The 21783-nt window shown below is 38.6% G+C and overlaps 1 protein-coding gene across 4 annotated transcripts in view; it reads left to right on the plus strand.

Moving 5' to 3' along the window:
* The window catches only part of kiaa1549la (KIAA1549-like a), a 103673-nt gene extending 82941 nt beyond the window's left edge, over positions 1–20732 (plus strand). For 3 of the 4 annotated variants that reach the window (XM_067588888.1, XM_067588890.1, XM_067588891.1), the window contains 10 exons: positions 5765–5889; positions 6710–6930; positions 8439–8571; positions 10882–11123; positions 11404–11569; positions 13287–13384; positions 15755–15900; positions 16004–16158; positions 16277–16349; positions 17127–20732. In XM_067588888.1, coding sequence (XP_067444989.1) covers positions 5765–5889; positions 6710–6930; positions 8439–8571; positions 10882–11123; positions 11404–11569; positions 13287–13384; positions 15755–15900; positions 16004–16158; positions 16277–16306 — 1316 coding nt within the window. In that variant the 3' untranslated portion in view covers positions 16307–16349; positions 17127–20732. The other variant, XM_067588889.1, reaches the window with a different exon arrangement.
* Positions 20733–21783: the final 1051 nt, after the last annotated feature.

A 21783-nucleotide genomic window follows, 5' to 3' on the forward strand; every position in this document is an offset into this window, starting at 1 on the left:
GCTTGGCAGCGTGTGTTCCCTTAGCATTGCATCAAGTTACTTTTGAGTAGAATCACAGAGGAAAAAGACAGGAAAGTGGGTGGAAGGAGCTTTGACAGCACAATGATACATTAGGTGTTATTCAAATCCATACAACCCACAGCATATGGTTTGTGCATTACAAAAATGAGTCATTGTTAAATCTGTGAGCAACAATGTCAATGTGCAGCTGTTTGGGCGACTCTGGACGTCAGTATTGCCAAATTAACGCTGTTTAATGGGATCTTAACAAATAGCTTTATAAGTTGTAACTAATGGTTTTATTAATGGGTAGTGAGTTATTTACTGATGCTTTATAGATCAGTAATAATCCATTGAGAACATCTTTTTCATTGCCAAGTTGTGTAAAATCTCTGGCTGGCATCTTTTAGTTTGTACTTAAATTCATTTGAAAGACAGAATGTTAATAAGTAATTAATAATAGATCTTGAGAGAGCAGTAGTAAATGATTTATTAACCATTAATAAAGCCAGAGTGTAAATCTTCTAAACCCTTTATATAAGCAGCCTGATAAGAAAGCGGTACCGGGTCTTGTTCCCAGGACATATTGAGTTTAGTTTTGGATCTATGTGTTAAAAGGGAAAGAATACATTTTAACTGATATCCATTTATTTCATATAAAGTTGAACAAAATGTGAAACTAGGCACTTCCTGAGAGTTCAATGAAATTCTTAACAGGGAAATGTGGGTACAGCCGAACATCCAATCAGATGTCTTTTTATAGTTTGATGTGCTTCTACTCTTGTGGATGATGACGGAAGGATTTAAGGGATTTCTGCTTGATCATTTTTTTTGTTCCAGTTCATCACTAAAGGTACTTGACACATACAGTATATTCAAAAACAAGATGCCATTTATCTTGGCTGCACCATCACAGCAAAAAAATACAGATGTTACTTGCATCTTTGGCTTTTTTGTGACATTCAGCCAGACATACTGTACTTGATTTTTGGAACTACTACTTTGGAATATACTTTATAATCCTATTAATACTTTGATACAGATTATTATACTCTTAGATGAAAGCTACACATGCTTTCATCTGTAGTACCTGCTGTGAGTGGTGGCAGTAAATGTGCTGCATCATCGATATGACTCGTTCAACAGATTACCAGGCAGATCTTCTTCCAGCTCTTCAGACTCAGAATTGGTTGCATTAACATTGCTCTGATCGCTAATAATGCTGCAGCGTTGCCTCTGTTCACTGACATTCTAGGACGCTGTGATTTTCAATCTCTTTTGCATCAGCAAGCCAATGTTCACAGTAATTTGTGTGATTTATAGTGTTTATGCAAGGGAATGAATGAATACCCGGAGGAGAGGAGGATAGAGGAGGATGAGTAATTATTTCATTTTCTCACTACTTTTCACGGAGAGACAAGATGGACAAAGTACTGTATTCTGGGGGAAAAAAAAAAGAGAGTAGGAAGGAAAACAGACTTCACGCTGGAGCGCTGATAAAGATAATGAAAGATTAATAAAACTGTAAATCCAGTAAACAAGAAGAATAGATATGCAATTCAAAGAGAAAGAAAGATTGCACACACAATCATGTTAATACAAAAAAATACAAATAGAGAAGATGGAAAAAAAGAACAGAAATAATCACAAGAATAACAATGCAGACAAGTGGCGTGAAGAAAAAGGGTTTTTCTGTTAGTACATTTAAATACTTTACATTTACAACAACTCAGTCACAGGAGAATATTAAAAGTGTTACCTGCAGATGCAAAAGTGCTGCTTTTCACCTGGCTGTGTCAAGTGCTCCGTTTGCTCTTTTGCTTTAAACCTAATGGCATATCGAAGTCTCCTCTGACATTTTGTTGTGTAATTTGAAGGTTAGGCTGGAGTGTCATAGTGATTTTGTGTTGCCTGAGTAACTCTCTTACTCAGCTCATATGGATATAACAAGGTAGGGCATAGTTCAAGTTGACAAGAAGCAAATGTACCAAAATTTACTTCACTCAAGGAACAGACAAAACCATAAAGCCGTGTGCACCCTTCACACCAAACAGCAGACAATATGTAGCACTGAGTATTATGTTTATATCAGATATATATCATAGATATTATATTGAGATTTTAATTTACAGCAAAAATTCACAAATGTCACCAGTCGTAACAGACTTCCCATCACACTTCCCATGTTCCTCCTATGTGTAACATCAATGGGGGATCCAAACTGAATCAGTAGGTGTGTGCGGTTGTACAGCAGTGTTGTGTGTGTGTGTGTGTGTGTGTGTGTGGATGGGTGTCTGGGGGCAGTGAAGGATATTCTCTATTTCTTTGTTACACTGAGAATCTCTTTAATCATAACTGTGGCTCCAGTGCTATCAGATTGACTTAATGATGTTTCAGCTTCATCATTTAAAAGATGATTCATGATCAATATAGTTTGCATAATGATAACAGCAGATGATGATGATGATAGAAAACAGACTCATCTAGTGTGAGCAGATAATAAAGTCTGGTCACTGTTGGGTTGCTCTGACGGTGTGCTTATGAACATCTACACTGCTGAGTCTCATTGGACAGATAAGTGGGAAAAGTGAAAGGAAAGGAGGATAACATGCAACAGTGATCCTGGTATAGATCAAATTGACTATCAAATCAATAATCATCCAGATCAATCCTTGGCCCTTTTATGTGCAGTAAATGACACTGGTCTGTCTGTGATCTGCAAGATGGAAATACAAAATATTTTTTATGTCACCTTTACATAATTTTTCGACAAAGCAGATTTTTAAAAATCCTTTTTTCACTTCTCACCATTCACTTGCTAAATTGAACACTACCAGAATAATGAGCAATGAATGTATGAATAAATGACCAGAGAGACTATCACAACTGTAGAGCTTTGAACTGAATTCCAACATCAGCATGTTCATGTAGCTCACAGTAACAATAACAGTAACAAATCAATTCAGCTTGTTAATGTGCTAACATTTGCTAGTTACCACGAAGCAACAAATGCAGCAGGTACAGTATTTGGTCACAAGCCAAAGTATTAGACAGAGTGAAACACTGACCTGACAATGGTGCTAGAGGGGAAAAAATCATCCTTATGGGAACATGAATGTCTGTGCCAAAATTTGTGAAATCCATCCAGCAGTTGTTGAGGCATTTCCCTGGATAAGCAAAAACCCTGAGCTGCTGGTAGCACTGAATGAAATTTCAGAGGATCACCAAAGTCAATAGCATTAATCCTCTGGGGACCATGAATGTCTGTACAAACTTTCATGGCAATTCATCCTATAGTCCTTGAAATATTTCAGTCTGGACCAAGGTGGTGGACTAGGTGGACAACATTGTCATCCTTACAGCCATGCTGTTAGTGTGACTAAAAAACTCATCTCCGTACTTGTAAGCAATGAGTAGATCATTGCAGACATAAAACAGTAAACAGCTGACGCAAAGTCAACAAGCAGATTGTAATTGAGTCACAGTGTTTATTTCCCCGTGTACAGAAAATGCTAATAAAAAATGCCCTCAGTAACAGTTGCTGCAAAAACTTTTTTATTCCAGTAATGTAAATACGTGTTTTGTAGCAATGAAATGAAGCCACGTAATCAGATGCTAAAACAGAAACAAGGAGCAGCGTGTTCTATTCTAACATCACTCAGTTGTCTCAGGAAAATCCTTGACCTGATGTTTGATTATACAACAGGCCAATGTTGGCATCTGTTGTGATCATAGTAGAAAATGTGACGAACCTTTCACAACAGCAGCCCGTGTTCAGAGTGCACATTATCTACATGTTGTGTCATGGTCTCCAATGTAGTTCGCAGCCTCTGCTGCTCGTGATGCCACTTGTCCTGACCTTAACTGTCACACTCTGATAGGCGGCGCAGGAAGAGCAACAAATAAAGCAGGCTGAGCTGCAGCTAGGATGAATGGTGACAGTGTGGGTTTGGAGCTGAGTTGATGGCAGACTGTTGTAGCCCTACAATGAAGCAGACTGCCATATGATGTCAGTCAGGCAGTGAGTCACAGTGGACTCAGTACAACACAACACTGTCCATCTGCTGCTCCCTGCAATAACATACACATAAATACAGAGATATACTGCAAGGAGCAAATGACACATCAAATACAGATAATGTTTTCTCATCTCTCAGGACAAACAACATTAAACTGCACAGAGTTGGGTTTTTTGAAATCCTTAGGCTCTAAACACACCGAAACACAATTTCTAGTTTATGTTTGCTCTAATCTAAATTTGTAAAGTTGCCATGACAACCACTAAATCTTACAGTGGAGACAAAATCAGACAAATGTCATCATTTTTGCATGCATACAGTGCAGTCAGGCCAAGGTTAACATAGAAAAAACAACATGGCCAAAAAGCTGACTTTAATTATTGAGTATGAAGACGCTGTTGTAGATTCCCATGGTAATGATGGAAAAATGTTTCTCTTAGATACACACTGTTAATAATGAACCTAAAAAAACAACATTTTGACATGTCACAGTTGGAAAAGCTGAATTCCAATTAACTGCTTCAGTTTCAAGGTCTTGGTATTGTACATGCTGGCTCACTGTCACACTGTCATGACGTACTGGGGCACTTGAATGGAGCGGAGACATCATTAATGATATTAAATATTATTATATTATTATTTTTTGAAACTAGTGGCTAGGCAATACTAATATTCCATGCCAGCTTTCAGTATTTCACAGTTTTTGATACTCTGTGCTAACTACACATTTCAGTTTGCACCAAAAAAGTACTCATGGTTAATATCTCTACCAACTGTAGAGCTGGATCATCATCAGAGGAGAAAATGTGTTTGTTTCCTGAGGGGCTCAGTATATTGTCCTTGTAATGAGTTGTCCTTGTCAAGGTTAGATAGCTAATCGTGTGAGGTACTCTAGAAAACATGTACTTTTTCTTGTATGTTTAATGAAGCTTCAAAACTAAAATTGTAATAAAACCACAAATTGCAAAGCAGAAGTCAAACTAATACACATTCCACTGACACCATATAGTATAAGGCTCTAACTTTGTCAAATAAAATGATGAGTCACATCGGATGTATATTCTGTGTACAACTTACATCTAAAATTTGTAAAACGAAACACTCGTGCACAAATAGCATCCAAGGCAACAATGTAGGGAGATAAACTGCAGTAGCAGTCAGAACTCTGCTCTTTACCATACCTCATTAATACATTAAGTATGAGAATACTCATACCATCATGTTTGTCCATTCAATACAAAGCTACAGCATAAAGATTAGCAACAGGGTAAACAGCTAGCCTTGCTCTCCACATAACTCACTGTAAAACCACAACTTCTCATTCTTACACTTGAGGCTATACTACACTTTAGAGGTGCTGTTAGGTAGTTGTTTTAACCTTTGGACAGATCCAGCCTGGCTGTTTCCCTCTGTTTCCAGGCTTTAAGCCAAAGTAAGCTAACCAACTGCTGGCTGTAGTCTTTTGTGCGACTGACAGATATAAAAGTGGTATTAATCTTCTCATCTGACTCTTAGGGGAAAAAAGTGAATAAGTGTATTTCCAAAAATGTCAAACTATTTCCTGAACACTGAGGGAAATTTCTTGCACTAATACTGCTGCAGAATTTCCAATTTGAGAATTTTACCCAGAGGATTGCTCTGTGAATAATGTGGGAATTGGCAGAATTTGTGATGATTCCTATGATAGCAACATCACAGAGACGGTCTGATTCTTACTAACCTGTTTGTCTTCTTCTTCTTCCCAGACCCGTATGAAGACCATACAGGCTCTCTGCGTCTCATCACCATTAAACCCATGACAGCCCAGCCAACCTACTCCTATCCATCATCCTCCTCCCACAGCCAAGACTCTGTGGTCGTCAATGGGGAGGTGTGTCTGCACACACACACATATGTATACATATATACTGTATAATGTACACACACACCTCCAAGGCTTCATTGCTCTTAACTGTGAGGTGAGTCTGCAGTCTTGACAGTGTAGGACAGTGCAAAAACTAGAACAATGTCATCATGAGTCACAAACACACATACAGTACAACCACATTTGGTAGTCATGTAGTGTGACAGATATTTTTCAGTCATAGTTTGTGTTTATGTTTGGAGTTCTGTTGTTGCTTCATGTTACATTCTGCAGTTTCAGGCGTCTGTCATCTTGCCCTTTCTGTGCTGTAGCATTAACCTAACATCTCCTTTGGGACACATTGCACTGATACTGCATTTAGCTGTTATTGCTACAAACACTGTGCCTCCTTTCTAATCTCTCACCCCTCCTGACACTCTCCTCCCACCCAGCCTGTCACCTCTCACTCTTTATCCTCCCTTTTCCATCCCAACCTCTCTGCACTTCCCTGCAGCTGAGACAGCCATACACAGGCTGATGATAAATTATTCCTCTGTCTATTAACATAGGATCAGAAAATCACCCTTGGGGGATCTCTGGTTTTCCTCTTCATCTGCAATTGATTGGTGTACATTAGCAAAAAATATCATGTTTAGGGCGTGACACATTCTCTGATTATTGGGCTGGAGGGAATGTTTGTTAAAACACATTGATTTGTCTAGGAAGACAGGACAAAAATGTCGGCTCAGTCATAAAAAATTAACACAGCACCCAATTGGTGGCCTCTTTAGGTCTAAGTTTATGGAATGTGAGTACTTGAATTCAATACTTTATGTATAATCTGCAGGCAAACCATGGAGGGCTGAAGCAGAAGTCAGACATTGAGCACTACAGGAACAAACTGCGCCAGAAGGCCCGAAGGAAGGGCTATGGAGAGTTCTCACTGTCCGAGACAGGCAGCCATGGTTATAGTCATCGTGATACCCGGCACGGTCGGCACGACAACGGGGTCAAGGAGCCAATGACCGCAGAAGAGAAGAGGGCCTCCTTCGCAGGGTGTCATAAGAGGTATGGAATAGGCATTGTGCAGGATGCTAGAAAAATTAGTAGTTTCATTTTAGTACAAGTTAAGGCATGTCATCATCCAAAATATAAAAATTCTCCTTTTAATCATTTGCCTTACACTGCAGATGGTTAAACAAGTTACAAGAATCAACCACAAAAAATATTTTCAGATGTTGGATGACATGGGATAAAATCTCAATAAATATGTGCTGACAGTGTAAAATGGTTTTATATTCACAGAAATAGAGGAGTAGATTTAACTATAAAAGCTGAGTCCTATTTAATTATTGAGGTATGAAATTATTCTCTTTCATCATATATTTTAAGCAGTGAACTATTAAAGTGCTTTTCAATTGACTGGCATTCTTAGGCAGAGCCAAACATCTTATGATGCATATTTTGAATTTATGTTTTTTTCTTGTTTAATCAATAATAATTAAAGTCAAATAAATTGTATTTGTCCATCAAGAATTATGGATCTATTGTAGATTTGTAGTTGAGGAGCATAGTTGCTAAGCAACGCATAAGGAGTGAGTGAGAGGTGAGTAGTGATTTTTGGTCAGCGCATTAATATTTTACAATTCATAAAGAGAAGTGTGTGTCTTGCTGATTTAACATATTCATCCTGTACACTGTTTATGATGCTGCTCAGACAAAGAGGAGAGAGCTGCTGCACCTTCTGAAAACAGATAATCAATGGTGCCACCATACTGCAGTAGTTTGATTAAAAAGTCATCTGTGAAATGCAAAGTGCAGAAACACCACGGCATTAAGTCATCTAAAGCACAAAGTTGTTTTTCATCACATTTCTAGGTATACAAAATGCATACAGACATGCCAGGCGGGCAGGATGAGCAAAGAAAGGGCAGAAAAAAGAATTTTTGGATAATTTTGATTTATGAGCATAAAGTTTGGTTAAAATAACAATAAGGATAATCAGATAACCAGGTACAACTGAGAGCAGGAGTCCCTCTCACATTCAATGAATCCAAACAAAACATGTTTCCAAATGAAAACAAAATTGAAAGATGTGATCAGCAATACTCCATTTTTTTATGAATATGAGCAAGACCAAAAAAAAATGCACCAGTGTTTCTCTGAGTTTCCATGATTTTAAAGTTATAACTTTCCAAAAAATTGAAATAGTGACATCATTTTTGAGTCTTCAGCCCTTAAATTCACTAAGTGTGTCTTTAACGGTTAAATGACGATGAAATCATGACATAAAACACTATCATCAAATCCATGTAGTTCACACTCTAATTGTAAAATCGATGACATTAACATTAAGTCAACATTTTTAGCAGACATAAAATATAGGTATATATATTTAAGATTTTTCAAATACTATTTATTGAGCTAACTCAGTCCCACTATGTGTAACTCTGTTGTTACATATAAACTCTTCTTGTTCTCTAAAACCCCAAAATTCACAAACCCCAGATTATGACCTCACTTAGTGTCATCAGTTGCTGTAGTTACAGTGTTTTCCTCCTACATCTGTCCATCAGGTACTCACACCCAAGGGAGCCCACCTATTGGAGCAGACAGTCTCTGAGCAGCCCCAGCCCAGTGGAGACAGAGATGGACCTGCTGGTGCTCAGGGAGAGATCCAGGAGGGGCATCCGCAACAACGGCTATGATGTGAGTAACTGGAGAAGTCATGAAGCATTTGAAGAACGCCGACATTTTTGTATAGTATTTTAAAACACTGAACCAGGAATAAGAGAATTGCTGGTGAACAAAAGCTGGTTTTAAGATGAGATTTAAAAATGTCAGTGATATGAAGTAAAGACCCTTATAACCCTTAAGTTTTAACCAGCGCTGTGGACTAACCAAAGGTCTCTGAGTAGAGGATGTGAAGGATTTACAGTGGCAGAAATTCAGAAAAATACCCAGCAACAAAACCATATAAAGCTGTGAAATATTCTGAAGTATTCTGAAGGATTCTGTAACAAACTGTAATACAGCTCAGGTCCGACCTCTCCCCAGGTGAGTCATACAGAGCGATGATGAAACCCTCTTTCTTCCAAATAGGTCACATGATGGTTGTAGCTAAGTAAAGCTCTGTCATCTTGTCAAAATAATAAAATAATCTTCTGAGAGCATTTATAACTTAAATCCTTACTTTCCCTCCTTTACTCTCATGCTCACTCCTTCCGATTCTCTGAGCTCACACCTAGAGGATTAACAAATTACCTTTGGATGAACTTTATAAACCTGCACCAAACAGAGAGATAATGAAAGAGGTGGAAAAGGAGGGAAACGACAAAAAGATTAAAAGGAAGCAAAAGATGGAGAAAGGAAGAAAGAGATAAAAATGGGGACGATTGAGTGAATGTGAGTGAAATCTCTTCATGCTGCTTCTCTGCTGCGCCGCAGTAACAGCAGCGACCGTGCTACCTAGCTGAATGTCAATGACTCTGAATATGATTATAGCCTATTCATGGATTCAGATGGGTGGCTCGATAGCGGTTAATAGCCTTGGATGCGCCAAACTGTTTGAAGCAGCACAAGAGAACACTGAGTGTGTGTGTGTGTGTGTGTGTGTGTGTGTACAGTAGGTATACTGCATATCTTATCAGGCTGCTGTTCATGCATTACAATTCTTGCCATAAGCAACCTACAGCAGTATCCCAAGTCGTTGTGTTGGTTTGCCTGTTTCATGTTTGCGTGTGTGCTGTTTTGGATTGTGGGTATGCAATGTATTATGGCTGGGTAAACATTTAATATGATCCTATCATTATTTTAAGATAATATTTTATCTTATTACAAGGTTCAGTTGGCCAAAGTAATGAATACAAGCGAATTTGTCAGAGATCCAAGATTTTTTTTGTCAGATGTAAGTCAATGAAATAAATATGAATTGTGTTGAACAATTATTTAATCATGTATATGTTTTTCATATCATGTTATATCTTACAATATTGGAACTTATTTTCATTAACATTGTAACATAATTTCAGCCATATTACCCAGGCAACAATGTACTGTATATGTGCATTACATCTTGCATGGAAAGATTGTGGAGTAGCTAATGTGAGAAAATGGAAATCACAATTTGGTATAAAAAATATCTATCTGCATATTTGTGTTGAAGAGGAAAGTAAAAAAAAACATGTAGTACTTGTTGTCACTGACTGCAAAAGACTTACCCCCCACCAAGCTGAGTCAGTTGTAACACATCAACACCACATGTTGAAAATTGTGTGAAAACTAGTTAACAAGTGAGCAGAGATGTGGAAATAGATATCTACAATATCGACAGTATTTTGTACAGCATTTTGAATGAATGAATGAATGAATGAAAGCTTTATTGCCCCTAGGGGAATCAAAAAAACATCAACAACCATACACGACAGCACATAATATAACATAAAACATAAGCATCATAAAAACATAATAAAAAGCATAATTTGGGGAAATCAGTAAAATACATCAAATGCAAGATCAAGAAAGCTGAATGAATGGGTTAAAATATCCAGCTTTTGCTGCTCCAAGTGGTGGAATGAATGCAAACATGACCAAACCTACAAGGAAGTTCAAATGATGCAGAGAAGAATCAAGCCTAAACATCAATCAGTATGTCTTGTGTGAAAGAAAAAAAATAATGCAATTAAATAAAATCCTGTTTAAGCATTTGGAGAATCCAGAAATATATGAAAGTAGTTATATGTGCGGAGGAATCCTTCCATCGTCACACCACTTATCTTGTCTCTGCAGGGCAGATGTGGGACCGATTAGTTGGATGGGACACTGGTGGAATAATTCATCAAAATCTTGAAAGTTTGGGCTGTTTTTAAACTTCTCCATTAACTGATAGGAAATATATCGCTGATCTGGGATGGTGACAGGAACACATGTTACTTCTCTATCCTCATTGCTTAATGAGTGGGTTGTTGAAAGCAACCATCTCCTGCTGACTGACTGAGTATGTGTGTGTGTACTTTGCAGGGTGAACCAGAACCGTTTGAGGAGACCAATGTGGACCGTCTGATGAGTTCTCTGGGTTATGGAGGTGGATCTACTGGCACTGGGAACGGCAGCTTGGGGGTGAAGGCTCACCGCGGCTCTGACTCCTCCACACTAAGCTCTCAGCCATCCATTGACGAGGTCCGCACTCAGATGCATATGTTGCTAGGCAACGCCTTCAGCCTGGCACCCCCGGACCATGACCCACCCTCCCCTCCTACCAAGTAAATTTATATTTTTCACAGATTATTTAATTTTTAAGCAGGTCTGCATGATTTAGTGTATTGTGTAGGAAAGAAAAGAAAGAGGAGCTCTGATAGTCGGTTTGAACTCCCAGTGTTCAAGCGTACATCCCACTCCCAGCTGTTTTTCAGAAAGTGAAATATCTGAACATATCTGCTTGATTATGTACGGCACTCTGCAGAAAGACTGAGCTGAAGAGAGAAGGAACTGAACATTTTTTAGCTTTTAATGTTGCCTTTAACCTTCCTCCCTCACCTGCAGCCACCACCATCACCACCACCATGCCCACAGCGCCTACAACCCGTCCCACACCAGCCACTACAGTGACGGGGTGACCAGCGCCCCGGGGACCATGAACCATCCCTGTGGAGGCAGGCAGAGGAACGCAGGCTACGAGGACATGCATCAGTGTAGCCTTCCCAAACCGGTAAGCACTTGGAGGAGGTTTAAGGGTGGCTGCATCCAAAGCACAAAAATAAAAACATACAGTGTCTAGATCAATGTGAACTATTTTTCAATGTTTTGAAATATGGGTCTCAGAGATTTCTTCCTTCATCCCAATATAATGGAGGTGAACGCAGTTTCATGTGTGGTATTCACAGCAGTGAAAAATGTCATTAAAATAACACAAATGTCTTCCTAATATATGACAGACTTCACTGTCAATTAGCTGTTTTCAGTGGGGACTATTTCTTCAGCAGAAAGTAGTTCCAATAAAAAACACTCACAGAGAAGTCTATGGAGAAAACAGAGTGCGATAGATCTGCATGTGATATGATAGGATGGATCATAAAGAAATATTAAAAGCAGAAAAAGGCAGGTGACAAGTACGCATTTTATATAATAGTCTTTTTTGGGCCAAGTGTGAAAACTCCTCCTTAAATCAAATCAGTTGGGTCTCTCCTTCATGACAGCAGCAGATTTAAGGGATAAGGCAGCTGCTTTTTGTTTAGTTCTCTCATTGTCAACAATTCCCGTGAAAAGACCAAAACAAGATGATGATAGTCTGTCCCTGAATTCTTTATGACTTCTCTGTCCTGTGGCACTCAGTCCCAAGCCCATTGATAACTTCTAAAGACGTAAATCTTTAAAAACCAGATCATAAATTTATAATTTCATATTTAAAAAAGGCTCAGTAATTTCCTAAAACAGCTGGGCACTGTAGTTCTGTGGCAAACATTACTCACACAGGAAGAAATAGTGCATTTGTTGGGGTCTATTTTCAGCAAAGGATTAATACACATTTGGTGCTGCAGTGAGTATTTCCAAGAACAGGACGATGTATTCAGGATCGAATTAAAATAAACTACAGTGTGTGTGTTCATGGTAATGAAGGAACAAGTGCAATAGTGTGGCTCACTGATGTGTTTTAATAGTTTCTGAACAATGGAGCTCTATGACACAGAGGAATAAGACATACTGTATCAGGCTTTGGCTATACAGATAATTGTTAGTCAGATCAAATCGCAGTTGGTTTTGGTCTTTTTTGGGGGGATTTGAAAAATATAGATTGATATTGTCAGTGTTATACTTTAATATGTCTAATCAGAATTCACCTCATGTGCCAGCACTGTTCAGTAACCAAATCACAATGCCATGCTGTCATAGCCATGCAGAGCCAGTTGAAAATTGCTCTGTAGTGCTGATCAAAAGCTAAAGCTTGAGCCTGTGATAAACATTCATAATTTGCATAATTAAATAGTTATCTGTAGATACAGTCATGCAAGTTGAATATTTTCACCAAATTCACACCTTTTTTCGTAACAACGACTTCCCTAAACTGTGAATGCACTCAAAAGATGATTTAAAATGTATGCACACAAAGACTTGCACAAAGAGTGTGGACATTGAGAGAAGCTGCCGTTACTGCTGTCAGTGCGTGCATTGCCAACAGCGGATCAGCAAGGGAGAAGCTTTACAGAGATTAAAGGGACTGAGGCTTGAACACCCACCAACAAATAAAGTTGCCTTGTGCAGCTTGAATTTTGTTTGTGTTGTGCTCTGATCAGACATCTGATTTTCTATCCCTCTTTATTTGTCAGGATCTTTTTATTGTTACTTCAAGGTTGCATTGAACATTCTGAAATCATACTGTCCAGATGCTGGTCAAATAGATGTCTAAATCATATTTGTGTCTTGTGCAGGGTTTCCGGTTCACCCAGCTTCCTGATATGGGAATCGGTTCTCCTCCGCCACTGATCCCCTCAAGACCAGGACCACCACCTGGGACCTCGCTACGACGGTACCATACATCAATGAGAGGAAAAAAAAACATTATAAAAGAGAAAAATTCAAATGAAGAAAACTCATAAAAAACAAGGAACACTGTGTACCCTCTGTAAATGACTGATCTAAAAATGCTCTGCTTTATGAGGAATTATCGTTCACTCAGTTAGCAACACATTCACTGTGTTGAACATGTGGTTCGTAATTTTATACTTTTTTACAAACTTGAAGGAAATGTCCACATATGGCATTTAAAAGCATTCCTGTGATTCCACAGCCAATCAAAACGCAGCACTGGGGCTGTATAAAATAAATAAATAAATAAATGTAGAGCGCATAGGAGAATACAGAGCGGGAAAAAAAGATACAGAATATTATTCAGCATCATTTGAACTGATTGTCCTCCTCATCCGCCCTCTATCTCTGCCTCTCACTTCTCTCTCTCAGGCCCATATGTTAGTCTGCATCATTTGAACTGAGCAGCTTCTTCATTTAAATGCTGTTGCTGTGTGCACCGTGTTGCTGGGCACTTTAGCACTGCAGAGAGTGATCGACTGTTCAGCTGTTTTGGGTTGCATGAAGGGGCATGTACGCCATCTAGTGGACAAAGTGAGAAGATAACTGCTGCAAGTAAACATGTTCAGCCACGATGTGCTGCAGACTGACAGGGACGAACTCGCCTATCTGCAGGAAAATGCAGGAACAGCAGTTGACCATTCATCTAATACATTATGATTTAGTTATTTGGAATGTCATTTATATATAATTTAGTGGTTGATAGAGACAGCTATGTTTCTTTTGTAATGCTCTAATTGCTGCTAATTTAATTTAGAATCAGAGCCATAGGTGTGTGACCATTGTTCTTGCTTTAAAAGTAGAAACAGAAAGGTTTTAGTAATAATCAGTCAGCTCGTCATACATCAACTCCTTTGTGCCCTCAGGGAGGAAGGAGTGCAGCATTTTAATTCCTCTTTAGTATGCACTGTGAGACATTAGTGAGCACAGTGCATTATGGTTCTGGGCTCTGGCAATGACATCATCTGTCCTCCGGTCTCTTACTGTAGTGTAACATGTAAAACAGCCTGTGCTTATACAGTGGAGAGGAGGAGGAGGCACTGTAGAAGAGCGGATAAAATTCGGATGGGGGAGAAATGCTGAATTCATTTTTGTTGGCCTGAAACTGAAATGTAAATATACTGACTGTAAATATACTGGAATATACATGCCATGAATTTTAAAAAATTGAAAAGAATTGTAGAATATAAATGTAGGATGCTAAAACTCCAAACATCACATTTTAGTTACAGTTATTATGGCTCTGCGCAGAAAATATGTTATTGTTATACTATAGCCCAACAATCTAATTTATATGTGTGTACCCCCTCTCCCTTTCAGCAGGAAAACACATCCTGTAATATTCTAATATTGTATTCCCCTTATAGGCATTAGTATGCTGCGCATACCAGATCTTGGCTTAAATATAATTAGTTCATAATTTTTGTGTCTACATAAATCTGCAATTCAAAAAAGCCAAACATGAATTAACTGGTTTGTTAAGTGGATGCTGATGAAAACCAGATCTGGTCAGTGTATGCTGGTCATTAGTTCAACTATGTTGCTTGTTTTGAATGTAAACACATCAACTGACACTTCAACTACTTTTACAACTCACATTTCAGCTGCCATCACTGCTTACAGACCAACTAACACTTTAATTATTTACAGTTTACATTATATCTGGTGCTTCAACTTCATCTGAAATTTCAGTGTCTTTAATCATTTACAACTTAACTGGCAGTTCAACTGCTTTCATCTCTTATTCTTTAAATGACACTTCAGCTGCTTTCAGTGCTTAAATATAAACTGAGGACTCGACTACCTACAGAGCTTAAACTTAAACAGAATTTACACATCAACTGATTTCAACTGCTTTTGCCTCTTACACCTTGCGTGCACGCACCCCTTTCAGCGCTTCAACTTTAACAAACACTTCAACTGCTTTAAGTGATTCAACTTAATCATTTTAATGTTTGTTAACACCTTTAACTTTTTTTCGACATTTTATGGTGTTTGCACCTGTAATTTTCAAAGTGAGCACACCATTTTTTTTTCAGAAAATTGAACAATTTCTAGTTTTTCTCTTCTTGATTCATCAGCCTGACTGCAGCAGATAATTAGGAATAAACAAATTTGTCTCACCCAGTTATAATTTGAAAAATCCCTCATTTGAGTGTAACAGATTTATACGTTTCCCATCCCAACTGATCTCCTCTGCTCTACATGAAGATCAGTTTTGTGCTGCTGTTTTCAACAAAAAGGTCAACTGCTGACCAAAACAATGCTGTCTGTTCAGAGTATAACGTGTGTCCCTCCTCTCCACCAACAGTTCCACCCCTGATGTTAGTCTGAAGCCTCGTGTGTCGGAGGCCTCAGACCTGCAGGCTCAGCAGCACAATGGCGCCCCCTACCTGCCACTGTCCAGGACCCCCTTCCCTGCTGTCACTGTCGACCAGTCCATTGCCACCTACTCAGGTGAGATGTGTAGAGTGTTAGGGTGTTGAATTACAGACAGCAGTTATAATAGGAGTGAAATGTGGGCTGAATAGTTTAATAAATATGTCTTCACATTTCACAGGAAATCCAATAACAGCAGTGTACGCTATATCAGCCAACCGCCCGGGGTACTCAGACTACTTTGTCATGTCACCGCCATCTTCGTACCGTAGTCCGTCCTGGATGTCCTACCCACCTGAACCAGAAGACCTGCCGCGGCAGTGGAACGACACACCGGTGAGACACATACATACTGTACACAGCTCTTGTATCATATAGTGTACAACATGATGAGCTGTCTCTGTGAGAGTATTTACTCAGTGTGTGAAGTTGTTTTCTTCACTCGTCCCTGCAGAACTCACGTCACCTTGAAACCATCTGCTGAAGTCGTCTGCCTGTGACACTGAGTGGAAACAGCCGACAGCTCGGTGGGTCAGCTCATCTCAGCGCTGCATGTCTTAGTTGTCATGTTTGTTAAGTGAGCAATAAATTCTGAAGCTTTTCATCTAATTTATATTTATGCCTGAAGACAGTAGATGCTTGGTACTTTTGGTGAAAACATATGATAACTTTAGACTATTTGATCAAGAATAAAAAGTCCTATATATAAATACAAGTCATTATCAATCAAAAGCATTGAGTCTTTAAACATAGTACTTTAAATCACCTTGAAAAAATACTGACTAACAATAATAAGTAAAATTGTTTTTTGTTTGTTTTGGTGATTTCTATCTTCCTAGTCTTGCCTGGGGTGAGTTATTCCATCCAGACAGCAGAAACATTATCGGATTTGGAGTTTAGATCACAGAGCAGCCTGCAGGGGAAAGTGTGACAGGATCAAATGTCTGCAGTGGTTCTCAGAGGAAAGCAAAGCTTTACCTGGACTGAGACTGAAATCCATTTAAAAAGCATTTTGAATCCTGCACAGGGAAGAAAATTAAAACCTGATGTGGTGATAAATGCACTGACCTGTATATGCATACTGTAGCAGCCTTTAATTGAAATGTCAAATGAAAGACTAACAAAGTAAATACTAAGATGATTAAAGGATTAAAGAAATAAACAGATGAAAGGATGATAAATTATCATACAAAAGCAAAGCTGAAAATGTTTTTTTCTTCAGGGGGGGATTCCAATGCCTAATAATGAGATCTGAAACTTAATTTGTAGCCTCTGTCATATGTGGTCACTGTGTTCTCCTGCAGGTGTCTCTTTGGATGGGCAGAGGGCCTCCCACTGAAAACTCTCCGGAGCTTTATCGCCCCACTTTCACTTCAACCTGGCCTTCCTCCTGTTTGATTCATTCATCACCAGTGGACCCCCTCTGCCCCCACTTTATCCCCAGCTCCCCCTTTCCCCTTCAACATTCCTCTCTCAGCCCGCTTCCTCCGCAGCTCTAAGTCTTTCTCATCCTGCAGCCTTGGCCAGAGCACCTCTGCCCCATAAGCCCCTTTACCTGGTCAAAGCTCTGCTTCAATCTCCTTAGCAATGCAAATGCTCAGCCATAATTCTCCCTCTTTCTGTATTCTCTCTGCTCCCTGAGCCCCCGGCCTCTCCAGGCCCTTACTGGCCCCTCTGGGCCACTAGTCACCATCTCTATGTAAACTGCCTCCTCTGTACAGCAAGAGGCCCCTCACACTGCTGAACTGAGCTGAGCTGAGCTGAGCTGAGGTGAGGTGAGGTGAGCTACGTGAAGCTGTACTGTTCTTCCCTGTGTGGATGAACAGGGTTAGTACAGTACAGGCACATGCAGTGTGACAGGGGCGACCTTTCAACCAGTTCTCTGCCCCAGCAAACATCGTACAGTAACTGCCACCTGCCCAGCACACGATGGCACACAGCGCTACATAATCAGTACAGTAGTGCCCCAGCCATGGCCAGTAGTCTATCCCTCCTTTGAACTGGACTGGACTGGACTGGACCATCCTGGACTTGCCCCTAAAGTCCACCATAAAGCCAGGAAAGCTGGACTGACTTAAAACTGTGCTTTTTTTGATGAATCCAAATTCCTATGTAAACCTTCTACAGCTGGTTACTATGTGTATTTTAAACTTAAGTGAGAAAAAAAAATCCAAGGAAAAAGGAAAAAAAAAAATTTAAATCTCTTGTCTTGAGCTGTCTCAATTTCAGTTTTTGGATATTTGTGTGCTTTGTCTTTTACTTTTGTGCATTGATTATTATCAATGGATTACTGTACAAAAAAGATGTAGTGAGTGTTTCTCTATCACTCACCTTTATTTCAAGGCAAAAAAATATAGTACATTCTTCAAAGCAGAGAAATCGGCAGCTTAGTTGTCTGTGGTTATGATGGCATTTCTGTACTTTTAAAGAAGAATTACTTCGTTTACCTTTTTCCTTCATCAGATTCAGCAATGAAAACAAGAATTAGTCACTATGTTCTGTCAATCATTCAATTATGAAGTTTTTGTCTGCTAACCATTAGGCAGACCTGGGTCAAATGTACACACTGAAATCATATGCAGTCTTGTAGCTTTGCAGCCAGTTTACCTGCTGTAGGGGCTGTTTGACACATCACGAAAAGCAAGAGATAAAAACATTTGCCATATGATGAGAAGATTTCAATTCTGGTTTGACTCAGGTCTGATACAATTATGTGAACACAACAGTATTCTTAGAAAAACAGTTCTTTTACTTGAAAGGTGTCTACTGTACTCTACTGTATAAGGAATTTTGACTTTTGGTTATTTTGGTCTTGATGAAGAGATCAGTTGGATGAATATGTGGTCACTGGACTATGGTGTAGTACTGTTCAAGAGACTCACAGAGCTCGGATGAGCCGTATATGTAACGATTAAATGTATTTCTGTATATAGCAGATGATTTAATGAAGAGATTTATGCAAGTACTGTGGGAGGGATACTTTGCTCGACATTGTTCTGATGCCATTTTTCTTCCTTTTAGTTTCACTGCATTTATGATGAAGGACGGTCAGTCTGTTTTTGTAACTCCTTGACTTTCTGAAGGATGCCACATTTCAGTATCATCTGGATCATCTTGTTCCATAGTATTACCTACACAGCATAGTAAATATTACAGATAATATATTACAAAAGAAACAGAGGGTGAGTTTAGAGGGACATGCAGAAGGAAGGCACTTGAGCAGATCTTACCCTGCATTTACAGTATTCTTCATGTTTGAACAAAGCTAATATAGCCATATTAGTGGAAATAATGCAATTTTTTTCGTACAAAGAATGTCACAGTCTAAATTATATTTACCCTCATTTCTGTTGAGGAGAACTGAAAATCTGTTAGCACACTGTGTGCAAGGCTCCTCATCATTTAGGTGGTACTAAAGGAGATTATAGCCATATATTAACTTCACCAAGTGGACATAAAACAGATAAGATATACAATGTTATGTCAAAAGTGGTAAATGATACCAAATGAGAGTATATTAGATAATAAATGATGAGGCAGGAAGTGAGAAAGCCTTCTGTAGAGAGATAGTATAGTAATGTAAAAGTAGGACAGTAGTAGTTTTACATGAAATGAGCGCTTTTATAAAAGAAGCCCAAATCTTGGCAGAAAAGAGCAGAATAAATGCAAAAATGCTGCCAAATAGCATGATATATTCAGATTCTATAAACCTACAGAACATTTTAGAAATCCTTTCTAAGTCCAAAACTGTAAATGCATAATCAGAGTATTTAAAAATCATTTTTCAGCTAAACTATGATTCATCTTTTGGGACCCCCAGACAGGGCCGTAGCTATCATTGAGAGGACTTGTCCTCAGTGTTGTTTCAGGAAATTTTAGGGTTTTAACAACCTGGGAAGGAAGAGTTTATATTCTACAATTACACACAAATTACATATGGTGAATTTTTAAAACCTGGTTCTAATATTTTTTAGGGTCAGTTTGACACTTTTATGCCAAAAACATAAATATGTCTGTATTTCTTTACCAGAATTATAAGCCTGGCTTTAAAATAGTACTTATGGAGATAGAATTTACAGAAAATATATTTAAACAGTTAAATTAATGTAGAGATTGTGGGAATAGAAAAAAATTAATTACATTTTTTCAAGGTTTGGGGAAGGTTGCTTTGGGGGACTTTTGACCTCAGTATTTCTAAAATCCTGACTATGGCCCTGCCTTTTAGATTTATGAAAATACACCTACATATATTTAAAATACAAGTAATACATTTAATATTCAGAATCTGTCAAATGAAGACTATATGTGTAAAGCAGCACAAATAGTCTTCTTCCTCCCCTTTCTGAAACTAGGCCTGCACATGATAAAGATTAGATGTGGGTATTTAGGGAAAAGAGAGCAAAGGTATAGATGACAGTACTGGAGCATTATGAGTGCACAAGGTGCTATTGATGTTTTGAATCATCATTATCATTACTGGAAATCTTCAGCAAAGATTAGATTTTAAATCATATTCACTGTATAAACAAGGTTGAGGTGAGACCAATTCCACTAATGTTGATTTTATTTGACTTCATGGTCCATAGAGGGGTGGGTGGGTTTGGTTTTGAAGAAAGAGACTTGATGCTATGCTATTATAAGTTGATGTGCAATGTTTGTGCTTTACACGGGTAGCGGCGAGATGCTTTTATTGAAGACGGACTCTGGGGTGGACTGACTGTCAGTAGTTTTTTTCTGCCGTTTGAGCCATGTCATGATGCTGTGATGTCATGGCAGTGCTGATGATGTCACATTATCGTCACTCGGGTGTTGATGAGGTTACAGTGACGACAACAATGAATGCTGTTGGATGTAGTTATGCAGAAAACTTTTTGGTGAATTTAAACAATAAAGACAAATTACAATTCTTGGCTCTTGTGCTTTTTTGGTTTATTTGTCTTTTTACTTTATATTTGTGCTACAACAGATATATACATGTTCAGATTATGAATTTATAAGCTGCTGTGCTGAATTTTATCAGTGTTCTGTAAGTCTTTGTCTATACACCACTAGAGGGAGGCAGACACACAGTACAGGCCTTATCCTCAGCCGTCCTTCAGACTCCACAGTGGCATATTCGGTCTTCTTCACTTTCTGAAGACCTTACAGCGAGTGATCAAAAGAGCTTGTGCCTCCATTTTTGTGTTGTTTCTGTCAGTGGCCACATGCAAAAGTAAAATAAAAACATTCTGTTTTAAGGTGAATCAGTTACATAATGAATAAAACATATTTGGAGAATAATTTCTGTCCCTGAGATGAAAGTCGAGCTGCTGTAACAGCCTCCTGTCAGTGACCTTGACTCTTCAAACACAAGCAAACTTGAGGTAGTGAGGACCGCTTTGTGTAAATTGCAGCAGACACAGCCATGAATCACTGTACAGTGATCCCCGCTTGTTGTGCCTCTGGTTCTAGCCTGCAGCAATGTGCTGCGTTGGAGAATTACATTTTTTTCTTAGAAAATTTATAATAAAATCAAAGGAATACCTCAGCAGAAGAAAGAGGCTGGTTGTCACAGATTTGTGCCTTCCTACTGTACTTAAGATCAGGAAAAGGACAAGTTTCCAGGGCTGATATTTGTGAATCCATTACCCAAGTTTGTGTGAAGTCCATTTAAAGTTCTTACAGACTGGTTTCAAACTTTAAAACTTAAGGAACGTCTTAACTAGTAGAAGCTTTGGAAGCACCTGTAATGTCGTCCACTCAAAAAAAAAAAAAAAAAAAAAAAAAAAATCAACAATTTAAACAGGAGAAGAGTAGGTATTTAAGAGCAAGTAGTATTCATGCAGTTCAATGTAAGAAGCAGTTACCCAATTGCTGATTGGGTCACTTAGTCTAATGGAATTATTGGTGAAACATTTTGCAATATGAGATATATTGTTTTATTTTGTGCAGTTTTATTTAATGTTACTTAACATTACAGGC

The sequence above is a fragment of the Thunnus thynnus genome, chromosome 5 (assembly GCF_963924715.1).
Source record: "Thunnus thynnus chromosome 5, fThuThy2.1, whole genome shotgun sequence".
NCBI classification, from domain to species: Eukaryota; Metazoa; Chordata; class Actinopteri; order Scombriformes; family Scombridae; genus Thunnus; species Thunnus thynnus.